The sequence below is a fragment of the Ovis canadensis genome, chromosome 15 (genome assembly GCF_042477335.2).
Source record: "Ovis canadensis isolate MfBH-ARS-UI-01 breed Bighorn chromosome 15, ARS-UI_OviCan_v2, whole genome shotgun sequence".
NCBI classification, from domain to species: domain Eukaryota; kingdom Metazoa; phylum Chordata; class Mammalia; order Artiodactyla; family Bovidae; genus Ovis; species Ovis canadensis.
The window spans coordinates 52,486,714-52,503,682 of record NC_091259.1 but is presented as its reverse complement, the minus strand read 5'-3'; the positions used below and the strand labels follow the sequence as shown (position 1 = coordinate 52,503,682).

Below are 16,969 nucleotides of genomic sequence, written 5' to 3'. Positions count from 1 at the left end.
TTCAGTTCAGTTCAGGTGCTCAGCGTGTCCAACTCTTTGTGACCCCAAGAATCGCAGCATGCCAGGCCTCCCTGTCCATTACCAACTCCCAGAGTTCACTCAGACTCACGTCCATCGAGTCAGTGATGCCATCCAGCCATCTCATCCTCTGTCGTCTCCTTCTCCTCCTGCCCCCAATCCCTCCCAGCATCAGAGTCTCTTCCAATGAGTCAACTCTTCGCATGAGGTGGCCAAAGTACTGGAGTTTCAGCTTTAGCATCATTCCTTCCAAAGAACACACAGGGCTGATCTCCTTCAGAGTGGACTGGTTAGATCTCCTTGCAGTCCAAGGGACTCTCAAGAGTCTTCTCCAACACCACGGTTCAAAAGCATCAATTCTTTGCCGCTCAGCTTTCTTCACAGTCCAACTCTCACATCTATACATGACCACAGGAAAAACCAAAGCCTTGACTAGATGGACCTTTGTTGGCAAAGTAATGTCTCTGCTTTTGAATATGCTATCTAGGTTGGTCATAACTTTTCTTCCAAGGAGTAAGCATCTTTTAATTTCATGGCTGCAGTCACCATCTGCAGTGATTTTGGAGCCCCCTAAAATAAAGTCTGACACTGCTTGTCCTTATTGCCAAATTCAGACTTAAATTGAAGAAAGTAGGGAAAACCACTAGACCATTCAGGTATGACCTCAATCAAATCCCTTATGATTATACAGTGGAAGTGAGGAATAGATTTAAGGGACTCTATCTGATAGATAGAGAGCCTGATGAATTATGGATGGAGGTTCGTGACATTGTACAGGAGACAGGGATCAAGACCATCCCCGTGGAAAAGAAATGCAAAAAAGCAAAATGGCTGTCTGAGGAGACCTTACAAATAGCTGTGAAAAGAAGAGAAGTGAAAAGCAAAGAAGAAAAGGAAAGATATAAGCATCTGAATGCAGAGTTCCAAAGAATAACAAGAAGAGATAAGAAAGCCTTCTTCAGTGATCAGTGCAAAGAAAATAGAAGCAAACAACAGAATGGGAAAGACTAGAGGTCTCTTCAAGAAAATTAGAGATACCAAGGGAACATTTCATGCAAAGATGGGCTCGATAAAGGACAGAAATGGTATGGACCTAACAGAAGCAGAAGATATTAAGAAGAGGTGGCAAGAATACACAGAAGAACTGTACAAAAAAGATCTTCAAGACCAAGATAATCACGATGGTGTGATCACTCACCTAGAACCAGACATCCTGGAATGTGAAGTCAAGTGGGCCTTAGAAAGCATCACTACAAACAAAGCTAGTGGAGGTGATGGAATTCCAGTTGAGCTATTTCAAATCCTGAAAGATGATGCTGTGAAAGTGCTGCACTCAATATGCCAGCAAATTTGGAAAACTGTCTTTACCATTTATTAAATTTAAATAAAGTTCAGTCCAGCAGTATTATCACATAGACCTCTCAGCATAGTCAGAATGTACGTAAATCCACTTTTCTTTGCCATAATTTTATCAAAGCTCTTTTCAGCTCACTGTTCCTCAGACTGTAGATCAGTGGATTCAGCAGAGGTGTTAAAAGTGAATAAGACAAGGACATCAGCTTCTTGGTTTCTGGGGAGTAGCCAGATTTAGGTTGTAAGTAAGTCATACTGGCTGTGCCATAGGAGAGGGTAACAGATGTGAGATGGGAGGCCCAGGTGGAAAAGGCCTTTTGCCTCCCAATGGTTGATGGCATCTTCAGAATGACAAAGAGAATTCGAATGTAAGACAGAATTATCAACATGAAAGGAACCATGATAATTAAAATGGTGCCAGTGAAGGCATAGATTTCAAACAAAAACGTGTCTGCACATGCCAGCTCTAGCACTGCTGGAGTTTCACAGGAGATATGATTAATTTCACTGGGGCCACAAAAGGGAAAACTGGAAACCCATGTTGTTTGTACAGTACCTAACATGAAACCCAAAGTCCATGAGCCTGTAACTAATTTCATAAAAACCCGTTTGTTCATAATCACTGGGTAGCTCAGAGGAGAGCAGATTGCAGCAAATTGGTCATAAGCCATTGCCCCTAGGAGAAAACATTCAGTCCCACCAAAAAAAAAAAGAATAAAATACTTCTGTGCAAAGCAGCTCACGAACGAAATTGACATTTTTTCATTGGAGAGGACCACCAGCATTTCAGGCATAATGACTGCACTGATACTAACATCCACCACCGACAAGTTCTGGAGGAACAGGTACATGGGAACATGTAGGCTCTCTTCCAGGCAGATGACAACTATAATGATGGCATTTCCTATCAATGTCAGCAGATAAAAAATCAAGAAAATCCCAAAGAGCCTGCCCTTGGAGTTCAGGAAAGTTAGAAAAGCCCAAGAGGATAAACTCAACCACAGAGCTTTGATTTTGCCTTCTCATTTCAATAGTGGAGCATATTTTGCATTTATGGGCATAGTATATAAATTATGAAGTCACAATTCAATAGCTATGTTTTCATTCAACCCTAGATATTCTTAGGAGAAGATATAAAGAGAAACTCATTCTGACAGAAATTCAGTTTGGCAATTTTGGAGAGTGCACAATTATTCAAATTAATGAATCTTTTCCCGAAAAAAGGAGGAAGTGAAGAAGTCTGGCTCAGAAATCTTGTCTGAAAAGTACAAAATAATATCAAAATCCTTTTCCAACTTTTGTAGCTTGAAAATGAAAATAGTCTTAAAACAAATATTTTTAAAAAGTATAAAAGTTAACAACTGGAAAAACATACCCGTGAAATTTTTTATAAGTCTAATGATTCAAAGATACAGCACAGTCAATTGTTATTTATTATAACTATTTGTCTAGTTCAAAATCCCTTTTGTGATTTGGTTAAATATGAAAACTCTACAGAAAAACAAAAAGGGACTTGTGTTTCAGATCTTAGGTGGTCTGTAAATAATGTGAAGTGACTTTAGTTTAGTGATTTTTTTCATAGACTGCGAAATAATAGTCAATTATCTTGCAATTGGCCTTCATAGAAAATATTCAGGGTTAATTCTTTATGGTTCATCTTCATCGTGATGATTTTAAGAAAAGTCTAATTTTGATCATTCCGAAATTGTGATTTAAATGTTTTTTCTATTTTTTCTCTTTTACTCTCCCTCTCACCAAGAAGTTAATCATTAATTATTCAACAAACACTGATTGAATACCTACCATTTCTGGGCTTAGTAATCTCAGGTACACGTTTAATCCCACAACTCAACAAAGAGCTGGAAACACTACACAAAATAACATTCTATCCTTGTCTCAGTATTCTCTAAGTCCTAGCTCTATCTTTGTTCATTGTCCATTACCATCAATTGTCAAAAAGTTCATCCAGGCTTTTCCATAACATCTTACAGAAAAGATATATATATGGATTTAGATTATACATATAAATATGAACTCTAACTCCCTCACTAAAATATTAACTCCAGGAGTCAAAGATTTTTTTTTTGTTTTTTGCTATACTCACAATGTCTATAACACCCTCTGGTCCATAATAAATGCTAAACCAACTTTGGATTAATAAAGGAATAAAAAGTGAAGAAAATCCGAAGAAACTTTAAGGAAAAGAGAGTCTAAAAGGAAAGCCACAACACTTTTGGGAAGCAGAGGTGATAACAAATGCTTCAGACATTCCAGTGAGGTATGGGTTACTTCTGATTTGGGACAAAGTACAAAGAAATATAATCATAGAATGTCATTAGTGGGAAGTACCTTAGGTGAGATAAGGAAAACAAAAGGTGGAGAGATGACCTGCTCAGATCAAAGGATTTTGATGACAACTTAGCATCCCATTGAAGGGCTACTGGCCCTTGTGTGGTGACTTGAAAATCATCAGGAAGATGATATGGAACCCAGGAGAACAAAAGATACAGCAAGGTGAAGACATTTAATGTCTTGGGTGTAGATCAGTAGGACATTAGTAGACGCTAGAAGGCAAGTTGATTTGTTCTGAATAAATCATCATTAAAATTGAATGTCTGTATTAACCATAATAATTATGTTTAGGATATAAAAATCCCCTAAAATTAATAAAAATATACTCACAGGATCAAACATTTAAAATAAATTTCTAAGAAAGAATAATGTGTATTCAGTGCCAATATCTAAAATTGGATGGACTTTGACATTAGAAAATTTAGAGTATAATATAAATAAAATGAAAATTTTTTAGGACTGATTTTAAGCATGTTATGAAACAAAATGTGAGTGGTAAAGAGCAAGTGACCACAGATGTTCCACAATATTCAACTAAGACTATAATGCTCTCTTGATAACTCACTGACACAAAATACTTGAGCAGATCACTCCCTTCTCCAGGTTTCATCCTTACAATGGAAAAAAGTAGGTGTTGGACTTGTTAAACAAGTTCCCTTCCAGTTGCAAACTTCTAAGATTTGATTTTAGTGCATGCAAAGTACTTGACACTTCTAATTATTGCCTGAACCTTTCTCTGAAATGAGGAGAAAAATAAATTGACCAGCATCAACATCAGTTTACTGACTCAAACGCTTCATCTGTGTCGTCATTCTTGAGCACTGAGACACCACTTCAGCAGCATCTCCAACTATCAGCGGAAGATGAACTACAAAGGGACACCCACTAATGAGCACACAGCAGAATTTTCACTTTCTTACCTATTGAATCTGCCAATTTAAAGTTCACACTACTTTGTCAGAAGTTTCACCTCTAGTCAAAACCCACTTCCTCATAAATATAACTCAGTGATTCAGTGTACGGATGCTAGAACATTATATGGCATTAAATCATATGGCCTGGGGAGCCCATCCCTGGAGAACTTGGAATTACTTTGTACATGCTTTCTTGTATTTTTGCATAACGAAGGAGACTTGAAATTGGGCCCCTCAGGTGAGAAATCTCAGGGTGACTAACCTGGAGCACCACTCCTTAATATTCCTACAGGGACTAAACACCTCCTTACACAAGAAATTCAATTTCACCATGACATCTCCCAATAGCAAGTAGAAACAGAGGCTGAAAACAGTTGTAAATGTGAAAGAAGAGAGTGGTGGGATAAAGGTGTGAGCAAAAGCAGGTAAACCAGAGTAAGATGATAACTGGATGGAATGTATATTGTGTGCAGTGATGAGAAACAAGGCAAGTAGATTTAAGCCTCTTTGTAATAAGTCTGGATGCCAAATCCCCAGCCCTATTCAAGAAACTTTGATCATTTGTATTACAAATACAGTCACTAAAATATTTTTACCAAAAATGTCACTACAATCAACGTCATAGATAGATCTTTTAAACTAGGAGTCAAAAGCTAGAATAGTTTGTATGTTGTGAACAAGTCATTTAATTTCTCTGATTCTGTTGCTTCCTCTGTAAAATAAACATAACATTAACATTACATATTCCAGAAAAACATCTACTTCTCTTTCATTGACTGTGCTAAAGCCTTTGACTGTGTGGATCACAACAAACTGGAAAATTCTTCAAGAGATGGGAATACCAGACCACCTTATCTGCCTCCTGAGAAACCTATATGCAAGTCAAGAAGCAACAGTTAGAACCAGACATGGAACAATGGACTGCTTCAAAATTGGGACAGGAGTACATCAAGACTGTATATTGTCACCCTGTTTATTTAACTTATATGCCGAGTACATCATGCAAAATGCCAGGCTGGATGAAGCACAAACTGGAATCAAGATTGCTGGGAGAAACATCAGTAACCTCAGATATGACACCACCCTTATGGCAGAAAGTGAAGAGGAACCAAAGAGCCTCTTGATGAAGGTGAAAGAGAAGGGTGAAAAAGCTGGCTTAAAGCTCAACATTCAAAATGCTAAGATCATGGCATCTAGTCCCATCACTTCATGGCAAATAGATGGGGAAAAAATGGAAACAGTGACAGACTTTAGTTTCTTGGGCTCCAAAATCACTGGACAGTGACTGAAGCCATGAAATTAAAAGACGCTTGCTCCTTGGAAGGACAGCTGTGACAAACTTAGCATATTAAAAAGCAGAGACATCACTTTGCCGACAAAGTCCGTCTAGTCAAAGCTATGGTTTTTCCAATAATCATGTATGGATATGAGAGTTGGACCATAAAGAAGGCTGAGCACTGAAGAATTGATACCTTTGAACTGTAGTGCTGGAGATGACACTTGAGAGTCCCTTGGAATGCAAAGAGATCAAACCAGCCAATCCTCAAGAATATCAACCCTGAATATTCACTCGAAAGACTGATGCTAAATCTCCAATTCTTCGGCCATCTGATGAGAAGCATTGACTCATTGGAAAAGACCCTGATGCTGGGTAAGATTGAAGGCAGGAGGAGAAGGGGACAATGAAGATGATGAGATGGTTGGATGGCATCACCGACTCAATGGAAATGAGTTTAAGCAAACTCTGGGAGATGGTGAAGGACAGGGAAACCTGTTGTGCTGCAGTCCATGGGGTCGCAGTGTCAGACACAACTGAGCAACTCAACAACAACAGCAACAACATTACATATGAGAATCAAGGACTCACGGATCATCCTAAATTGATCTAAACAATTAACGAGACCACTGGTGCCAGAAGCCAGTGTAAGGAATCCCGCCCGTGACAAGGTCATGAGGAAGGAAGCTGACATACGCAAGATCGTGATCAGACTTCAGGAGTTCCCCCTGGCATTTCCTGAGCATGTACCCCCAAAACCAAAAATCTGCCGGCCTTTGTACTCTGCTTTTCTACTTTTCTGATATTCTCTGGAAAAAAGTCAATTCAGGGCTTTAGTCTTCTGCATTTGAAAGGGATGTTTCAGTTAAACCCCCTCTGATTGCTCTCTAGCTTGCCTAACAGGTTCCCCGGACCTCTTACAGCTTGTGAATTGGTTGCAGCCCCCAACCCTGAGAGGCACAAAGCTTAAAAGCGTCTTAAAGATACAGAGCCTTTCCTAAAGAGCTAAAAATCATATTGGTGACGGGTTTTCACTGTTGACTCAATGATTGCCGCCAGGCCTCCATATTCTTTACCTTTTAGGCACCTGGGAGGATGTTAATCAATGTAAATGGAATATGGAAAAAGATATATGGTAGTTTTGATGTTAGCAACACTAGACTTTAGAGTTAATTACTTTTCTTTTGTTATAAATCACTGTACTCCTTTCACTTGTTATAAACTGCTGTATCTTTGCTATGTAAGAATGTAACTTTATTTAGTGCTTTCTGAGAATGGCACCAGACTTTGGGAAGATCAACACAAATAAGTCTTCTGGTTGACAAACCCTTATCAGAAAAAAGGCTGTAAAATGTTAATTGGCCCTTTTGGCTGGAAGATGATGTAAATTACCTAAGATTTGTGTATACAACTAGGTATGCAGAGAGAGAAGCCTGGTTTTGATGAGAGTCTGGACTGCTAACGCTGCATAACTTTGTGTTACCCATTGATCTCCATGTTTTATCAAAAGTATAAAAAGCCTTCTGAACAATAAAGGATGGACCAGTTTCTCGGCCTAGTTTCTTGGGAATCTGGCTCCCCCCGTGTCTCTCTCTCTCTCTCCTTTTCTCCCTTTCCCTCCCTCTGCTCTTTACTTTAATTTCAGGCTGAATTCCCATCTGGGGTGTGGAGGCTCACCAAGTCTACTTGGCTGTTAAGACCCGCGCAGCGAAAGGGAGCCTAAGGTGAGGCACCCTTAAATATTCAAGGGAGCGCCGGCGGCCCAATGTAGATGGTGCAAATTCCTTGTCTGGAATTTTATTGGTCTTCCACGTAATCCAAGTTATTCAGCCCTCTTCCTCCACTTAATTTTCCTACTACACGATTTCTTTCTAATCTAATCTTATATAATAAGTAAATAAGTATTTTCCTCGCCGACTCCGTCCACCCTTCGAATTCCCTGGATCCACTGGGGCTGGACCCTGGCACACTGGCTCAGTCCCAACAGAGTGAATAGATGCCTGAATCTGCAGGCGTGGCTTGTCCAGAACTAGGCAATGTGGTCAAAATGCAGCTTGCCTATGTCTACTTCTCATCACTGCAGGTTTTTGGAGCAGGTTCTGCCCTCAAGGAAGCTTTTTCAGGACTTCCTTGGTGATCCAGTGGCTAAGACTCCGTACTCCCAATGCAGGGGAGAAGGGTTTTATCCCTGCTCAGGGAGCAAGATTCTACATACTCGACCTAAAGATTCTGCATGTCACGACCAATAGAGCCCACATGCTGCAACTAAGATCCAGCACAGCCAAATAAATAGTTTTTATTTTAAATGAAGCTTTCTCCTCCTGTCAGCAATAGGTTTCCAACAACACTTAGAGATTCACTCTATTTAATCTGTATCCAGTGGGAAATATACTATTAATAATTATTCTATCTGCTTGTGTGCCATCTGTGTTTCTGATACAGTAAAAATGAAAATCACTACAAGCAGCACATCTTGGGAGACAAAACCAATAATCCTGTTATTGCAACAAGGAGAATTAGATGCAGAAGACATGCTACTATACATAGAAAACCCTAAAGACTCCACACAAAAAATGCTAGAACTGACAGATTCCACAAGGTAGCAGGATACAAGCTTCCCACTTTTGTGAGAAAATGTCTGTTCAGGTTCTTTGCTTCTTTTAATTGAATTATTAAGGGTTTGCTATTGATCTGTATGAGCTCCTTGTTGTTTTTTTTTTTTATATTGACCCCTCATCAGATAGATGGGTGCAAATATATTCTCCCACTCCATAGGTTGTCTGTTTGTTGATCATTTCTTTGGCTATGCAAAAGGTTTTTAATTTGATATTCAATGTCAATGAAATTTTGCCCTATGTTTTCTTCTTGGAGTTTTACATTCTCAGGTCTTGTGTTGAATCCATTTTGAGTTAATTTTTTTGAGGAGTGTAATACAGAGTTCCAATTTCATTCTTGAATATGAATATCCAGCTTTCAGTATTATTTATTGAATAAATTATCTTTTTCCAGTGTAGCATCTGGGCTCCCTTGTCAAATAATGTGTTCATATAGGTGAGGGTTTATTTCTGGGGTCTCAATTCTATTCCATTGGCTTATATGTCTTTTTTTTTTTTAATGCTATTACCATACTGTTTTGATTGCTATAACTCTGGAATTTAGTTTGATACCAGGAAGTGTAATGCCTCCAGCTTTGTTCTTCTTTCTCAGGATGCTTTGGCTACTTGAGGTCGTTTGAGGTTCCATATACACTTTAGGACTGTTTTTTCTATTTCTGTGGAAAATGTCATTGGAATTTTGATAGGGAATGCATTGAATTTATCATTGTGGGTAGTATGAACATTTTAACAATATCAGTTCTTATGATCCATAAACAAGGCATATTTTTCCATTTGTTTGTCCCTTCAATTTCTTTTACCTATGTCTTATAGTATTCAATACATAGACATTTCACCTCCTTGGTTAGATATACTCAGTATTTTATTGTTTTTGATGCTATAGTAAATGGGATTTTCTTTACCTCCTTCTCAGATGGTTTGTTCTTTGTGTACAGAAATATAACTGCTTTGTGAATGTTGGAATAGTATCGTGCAACTTTAATGATTTTGCTAATTAGTTATAACAGATTTTTGCTGGAGTCTTTGGATTTCCCATATATAAGATGATATCATCTGCCAAAAAAAAAACAATTTTACTTCTTCCTTTCCAATTTGGATGCCTTTTATTTATTTGTTGTCTAATTGCCCTGGCTAGGACTTCAAATACTGTATTGAATAGAGGAAATGAGAATGGGGACCCTTCATTTATTCCTGATCTTAAATTTTCAACTTTTCATCATTGAACATGATGTTACCTCTAGGCTTGTCATATAAGAACTGTATTATGTTGAGGTACATTTCTTCAATACTCATATTGTTGAAAGTTTTTATCATGAAAGGATGTTGGATTTTGTCAAAACCTTTCTCTACATCTCTAGAGATTTTGATGTGGTTTTTACCTTTCATTTTATTAATGTGGTATGCCACATTACTGACTTGCATATGTTGAATCATTTTTGCATCCCAGGAATAAATCTTATTGATAATAGTGTATGATATTTTTAACATGCTGTTGAGTTCAGTTTGCAAGTAATTTGTTGAGAATTTTTTTTACACTGATATTCATCAGGGATATGGCTTTTAGTTTTTTATTCTTAAAGTTGCTATATCTGGATCTGTTATCAGGATAATACTGACGGGTAAAATGAGCTTGGAGTGTTCCCTTCTCTTTAATTTTTAGAAGAGTGAAGATTGCCATTTAATTTTTCATTAAATATTTGGTAGAATCTACCTGGAGAAGGAAATGGGAACCCACTCCAGTATTCTTGCCTGGAGAATCCCATGGAGGGCGGAGCCTTGTAGACTACAGTCCCTGGGGTTGCAAAGAGTCGGATATGACTGAGCTACTTCACTTTCACCAGTGAAACCATCTGATCTTGGGCTTGTAGGAAAACTTGTAGGAAAATTTTTGATTACTAACTCATTTTCCTTACTAGTAACTGATATATACAGATTTTCTCTTTCTTTATGATTCAGTCTTGGTAGATTGTATGTTTTAAGGAACTTTTCCACTACTTCTAGATTGTTCAGTGTTGGCTTGGAATTATTCATAGTAGTCTCTTATAACTCAAATATATTTGTATGATATCATTTATAATGTCTCCTCTTTCATATCTGATTATATTTATTTGAGTCCTCTCTCTTTTTCTTCGTGAATCTGGATAAAAGTTTGTCAATTTTATCTTTTCTAAAAATCAGTCCTTTATTTCATTAATCTTTTCTACTGTTTCCTTATTCCCTATTTTAGTTATTTCTGCTCTCATATTTATTATTTCCCTTCTTATATGAACTTTGAGCTTATTTTATACTTCTTATTCTAGTTCCTCGAGGTGTAATGTTAGTTGTTTTGTCTGATATAAGTATAACTATCATTGCCTTCTTTTGGTTACCATTTGCTTGGAATATTCTTTTCTGCTTCTTCACATTCAGCCTAGGTGTGTCATTAAAGCTAATATGAGTCTCTTGTAGGCATCCATTCAGCCATTCTATGTCTTTGATTAGAGAATTTAATCCATCTACATATATTTAAAGTAGTTATCAATCGGTAACTTATTATTGCCATTTTGTTTCTCAATTTTTTGCAGTTCCTTTGTTCTTTTCTTCCTCTCTTGCTGTCTCTTTTGAGATTTGATGACTTTTCCTGGTGATATGCTTTGGTTTCTTTTTCTTAATCTTTTGTGTTATCTACTACAGAGTTTTCCTTTGTGGCTATTAAGAGGCTTACAATATATATAAGCTTACTATATATATAAGAAATATAACAGCCTATTTTAAGTTGGAAACAACTATGACAGCATACAGATATTACACTTTTACTTCTCTGCTCTCACATTTCAGGTTTGGATGCCAAAGTATACCATTTTTATACTGTGTATCCAATAAAAAATGGTTGTGGTTATAATTATTTTTAATAAGAGTTGAAAGTGATTCATAGATCACCATTAGTATATTGGAGAATCTGAAGTTTACAATATACTTAACTTCATTTTTGTTTTTTATATTATGTTCACATTGTCAATATTCTTTCATTTTACCTTAAAGAGGTCCCCTTAGATTTCTAATTTGAATGGTAATGAACTCCCTCATTTCATTTTTTTGGGGGAAAATAAGTCTTCTACATTTTTGAAGGATGCTTTGCTGGGTACTCCTATTTGTCAGTGTTTTCTTTTTTTTTTCTTCTTATAATATTTTGACTATATCATCCTATTCTCTCCTGGCCTGCAAAGTTTCTATTGAGAAATCCATCTTAAGTGGAAAACCTTTTATGCGTCAAATAACTTTCTCTTGCTTCTTTCAAAATTCTCTCTTTGCCTTCAAATCTTGAAAATTTCATTGTAATGTGTCTTGATGAATTCTTTTTCAGCTCAACCTATTTGGGTACCTTTCATCATCATGAATCTGGCTGTTCATTTCTCTCCCTAAGTTTGAAATGTTTTTAGCCATTATTTAATTAGACTTCCTGTTGCTTTCTCTCTCTTTTCTTACTGTGATTTCTACAACATATATTTCAAATGATAGTCTTTTGAGAAATTTTGGAACAACAGAGACAGAACCTGTTGGAAGAATTGGTATATGCCTGTTTGATGCCCTACTGAAAAGTATACAATATTCAAATATTATTCAAATTAATCTCAAATATTTGATGATGAAATTTCATTGTGAAAATCCAATCAATTTTATACTACATTTCTGATTTTAATAGAGGTAATAGCAATTAAAACATTTTTTTCACAATTGAGTGACAGCTTTGAATGAAAATAATATATTACCTTTTCATTATCATTCCAAAAACAGAAATTAAGAACTGTAAGAGCTCATATGATGTAGATTCAATAAGTGGTCCCTCTTTATTCACTGATCAGTTCAGTTCAGTCAGTTCAGTCGCCCAGTCATGTCCGACTCTTTGTGACCCCATGAGTCGCAGCACGCCTGGCCTCCCTGTCCATCACCAACTCCTGGAGTGCACTCAGACTCATGTCCATCGAGTCCGTGATGCCATCCAGCCATCTCATCCTCTGTCATACCCTTCTCCTCCTGCCCCTAATCCCTCCCTCAGAGTCTTTTCCAATGAGTCAACTCTTTGCATGAGGTGGCCAAAGTACTGGAGTTTGAGCTTTAGCATCATTCCTTCCAAAGAAATCCCAGGGCTGATCTCCTTCAGAATGGACTGTTTGGATATCTTTGCAGTCCAAGGGAATCTCAAGAGTCTTCTCCAACACCACAGTTCAAAAGCATCAGTTCTTCAGTGCTCAGCCTTCTTCACAGTCCAACTCTCATATCCATAAATGACTACTGATAGAAACATTCAAATATGAAGCAAGCATGAAATGTTTCAAATATTGTAATTTGGGATATAATTCATGCTGAGAAAGACCACACAGTGATGTGACTCAAGAATCATTGAAAATATGCCCAACTAGTTAATCATACTACTTTCACACAATTTTTTTTTAAAACCCACCAATTGTTTATACATAAAGTGTCTAGAGGTAGTATAGGCCTATAAAACCAAATTTAATACAAATCTCTAAAAATAGATGCCTATTAGTGAAAAGGTACCAGTACAATCAAGCGGTATTTCAGGAAAGTTCCCATGGAGTCCTCTGGTCACCAACATTGGATGAGCATCTCGAAAAATACCAAGAGAAATACTCTTCTGAATTATAACCTGTTTCAGCCCATGAATGAGAGCCATGTCTATCTCCCCCAAACAGCTGCACTTTTTTACTTGTTCATGAAACAGCTTTCACTCCAAAAATATAAACCTCATCTATTTATTGATCTCATTAAGCTCTACCTTATTACTGCAGCAAAGTGGGCCTTCAAGTCTACCTGACAGAAGTACAATCATTTTGAAAAGTAATTCTATAATAGCTATTAAAATCTATAAGCACATGATCTTCATCCCATGAGGCACACTTTGAGGAATGTATCATAGAAAAATAAAACATCAATCGCACAGAGTCGGACACGACTGAAGCGACGCAGCAGCAGCATACCTGAACATATGCAAATAGGTGTTCATCTGAGCTTTGTTTAAATGACCATAGCACAGTGATGATTTGGATATTCATATACAGTAACAGATGCCTACTGATGCAAAGAACTGACTCATTTGAAAAGACCCTGATGCTGGGAAAGATTGAAGGCAGGAAGAGAAGGGGACAACAGAGGATGAGATGGTTGGATGGCATCACCCACTCAATGGACATGAGTTTGAATAAACTCCAGGAGTTGGTGAGGGACAGGGAGGCCTGCTTTGTGCAGTCCATGGGGTCTCAAAGAGTTGGACACGACTGAGCAACTGAACTGAACTGATACAGTAACAGATGAACAATTACATTAAATGTCATCAAAAATTATGTATCTATGAAAAATAAGGACAATAGCACATTGTCAAAAGATAAGGATCCCTGCTATATTTTCAGACTTGGAGAACTTTAAATATATTCATATCAAGAAATGCAAACTAGGAGGGTTCCCTTTTCTCCACACCCTCTCCAGCATTTATTGCTTGCAGATTTTTGGATCGCAGCCATTCTGACTGGTGTGAAGTGGTACCTCATTGTGGTTTTGATTTGCATTTCTCTAATAATGAGTGATGTTGAGCATCTTTTCATGTGTTTGTTAGCCATTCGTATGTCTTCTTTGGAGAAATGTCTATTTAGTTCTTTGGCCCATTTTTGGATTGGGTCGTTTATTTTTCTGGTATTGAGCTGCATAAGTTGCTTGTATATTTTTGAGATTAGTTGTTTGTCAGTTGCTTCATTTGCTATTATTTTCTCCCATTCAGAAGGCTGTCTTTTCACCTTGCTTATATTTTCCTTTGTTGTGCAGAAGCTTTTAAAGAAAAACACCAATACAGTATACTAACACATATATATGGAATTTAGAAAGATGGCAATGACGACCCTGTATGCAAGACAGCAAAAAAGACACAGATGTGTATAACGGACTTTTGGACTCAGAGGGAGAGGGAGAGGGTGGGATGATTTGGGAGAATGGCATTCTAACATGTATACTATCATGTAAGAATCGAATTGCCAGTCTATGTCTGACGCAGGATACAGCATGCTTGGGGCTGGTGCATGGGGATTACCCATAGAGATGTTATGGGGAGGGAGGTGGGAGGGGGGTTCATGTTTGGGAATGCATGTAAGAATTAAAGATTTTAAAATTTAATAAATAAATAAATAAATAAAAGAAATGCAAACTATTTTCACCATTATTACATTTAAATAGAGTTTAGTAGCAGTGACCAATATCACATGGCTTCTCAGCACAGTCAAAACGTATGTAAATCCATCTATATTATCTTATATGAAATAGATCGCCAGTCCAGGTTCGATGCATGAGATAGGGTGCTCAGGGCTGGTGCACCGGGACGACCATGAGGGAAGGGATGGGGAGGGATGCGGGAGGAGGGTTCAGGATGGGGAACACATGTATACCCATGGCTGATTCATGTCAATGTATGGCAAAACCCACTACAATATTGTAAAGTAATTAGCATCCAATTAAAATAAATTAATTAATTTAAAAACAAAAACAAGTTACAGACTGGAGAGAAAATATTTGCAAACTATATATCCAACAAAGAGCTAGTATTTTTAATATATAAAGAACCTTCTAAACTGAACATTAGAGATCTCTGTTATTTTTTGTAACTACAGGTAAGTCTATAATTATCTCAAAATAAAAACGTTAATTAAAAAATGTATGTAAATCCACTTTTCTTTGCCATAATTTCATCAAAGCACTTTTCATCTCACTGTTGCGCAAGCTATAGATCAGTGGATTCAGCAGAGGTGTGAGCAACGTGTAAGCCAAGGACATCAGCTTCTTGGTTTCTGGGGCGTAGCCAGATTTGGGTTGTAAGTAAGTCATACTGGCTGTGCCATAGAAGAGGGTAACAGATGTGAGATGGGAGGCACAGGTGGAAAAGGCCTTTGGCCTCCCAGTGGTTGATGGCATCTTCAGGATGGCAAAGAGAATTCGAATGTAGGACAAGAGTATCAACACGAAAGGGACCATAACAATCAAAATGGTGCCAGTGAATGCGTAGATCTCAAACAAAAAGGTGTCTGCACATGCAAGCTCTAACACTGGGGGAGTCTCACATGAAAGATGATTAATTTCATTGTTGCCACAAAAGGGAAAACTAAACACCCATGTGGTCTGCACAGTAGCCACTATGATCCCTGAGACCCATGAGAATATAATTAATTTCATGAAAACCCTTCTGTTCATAATCAATGCATAGCTCAGAGGATGGCAGATTGCAGCAAATCGGTCATAAGCCATTGCTCCCAGAAGAAAACATTCAGTCCCACCAAAAAGAAGAATGAAATACATCTGTGAAAAACAGCCTGTAAAAGTGATCATAGTTTTTTCATTGGAGAGGACCACCAGCATTTCAGGCATGATGACTGCACTGAAACCTACTTCCACCACAGACAGGTTCAGGAGAAATAGATACATGGGAACATGGAGGCTCTGTTCCAATGAGATGACAACTATAATGACGGCATTTCCAATCAGAGTCACCAGGTAAGTAACCAAGAAAACCTGGAAGAGCTGCCTTTGGAGTTCAGGAAAATTAGAAAAGCCCAAGAGGATGAATTCAACCACAGAGCTTTGATTTTGCCTTTTCATTTTGGTAGTACAGCATGTAATATTTTATGGCAAAAAATGTAAATTATGAAGCCACAATCCAATAATAGAGAGTTTAGGTCTCCATTCACCTCCAATAATCCTGGTAAAAGCTGCAAAGAGGAAGCTATCTTGACAGAAGTTATTTTGGCAATTTTGAAAAATGGCCTGTTATAAGAAATAAATGTATCTTTCAAATATAAAAGGAGAATGAACACTTCTGGCTTATAAATCTTATCAGAATAGTACAAAATAATATCAAAGTTCTTATTTTCTAGTGCAATTCATACCCTATACATTTTGATATTTTAGCATAACTTGAAAGCAAACATAAATAACTTATGTCACATTCCTATTACATTGCTGTCAGTTCCCCAGTTTTATATAAGTATGAAATCTAATACCACAGAAAATAAAGTATCAAAAGTAACAAAAGGAAAAAGATACCCACAAAAATTTTATAACAACCAAACAATTTAAAGTTACAGCACAGTTGATACATGTTTATTATAAATATTCATAGGTTAAAAATTGTTGTATGTGACTCGGTTAAATGTGACAACAGTCTACAGAAGCATACAGTGGAGGCTGTAGTATTACTTACATTCAATGATCTGTAAACTAAGTGAATAATTGACTTCAGGTTTATTGATAACTTCCTCAACTGGTCATGGCAAGTTATGTTGATACTAGCTTCACCATGGCCCAGTCTTGTGAACCACAATGACTTAAGAAAAAAACCTAAGTTTTGAAAATTGTGAAACAGTGATTTTAAAGATTCTTTCTTTCTCCCTCCCTCCCTGCTTTTC

General features: G+C 37.3%; 1 protein-coding gene and 1 pseudogene across 1 annotated transcript; both read right to left on the bottom strand.

Annotated features, from left to right (window-relative positions):
- Window positions 1-1,448: 1,448 nt before the first annotated feature.
- On the bottom strand, window positions 1,449-2,397 carry LOC138420748 (olfactory receptor 10A6-like; annotated as a pseudogene).
- A 12,815-nt stretch (window positions 2,398-15,212) lies between these two features.
- On the bottom strand, window positions 15,213-16,163 carry LOC138420693 (olfactory receptor 10A3). Its single transcript, XM_069554059.1, has one exon. It carries the CDS (start codon window positions 16,161-16,163, stop codon window positions 15,213-15,215), a length of 951 nt encoding a protein of 316 aa, XP_069410160.1.
- Window positions 16,164-16,969: the final 806 nt, after the last annotated feature.

Excerpts from the sequence above, each read along its gene's own strand:
- LOC138420693 (XM_069554059.1), bottom strand. The coding sequence starts at position 16,163 with ATGAAAAGGCAAAATCAAAGCTCTGTGGTTGAATTCATCCTCTTGGGC.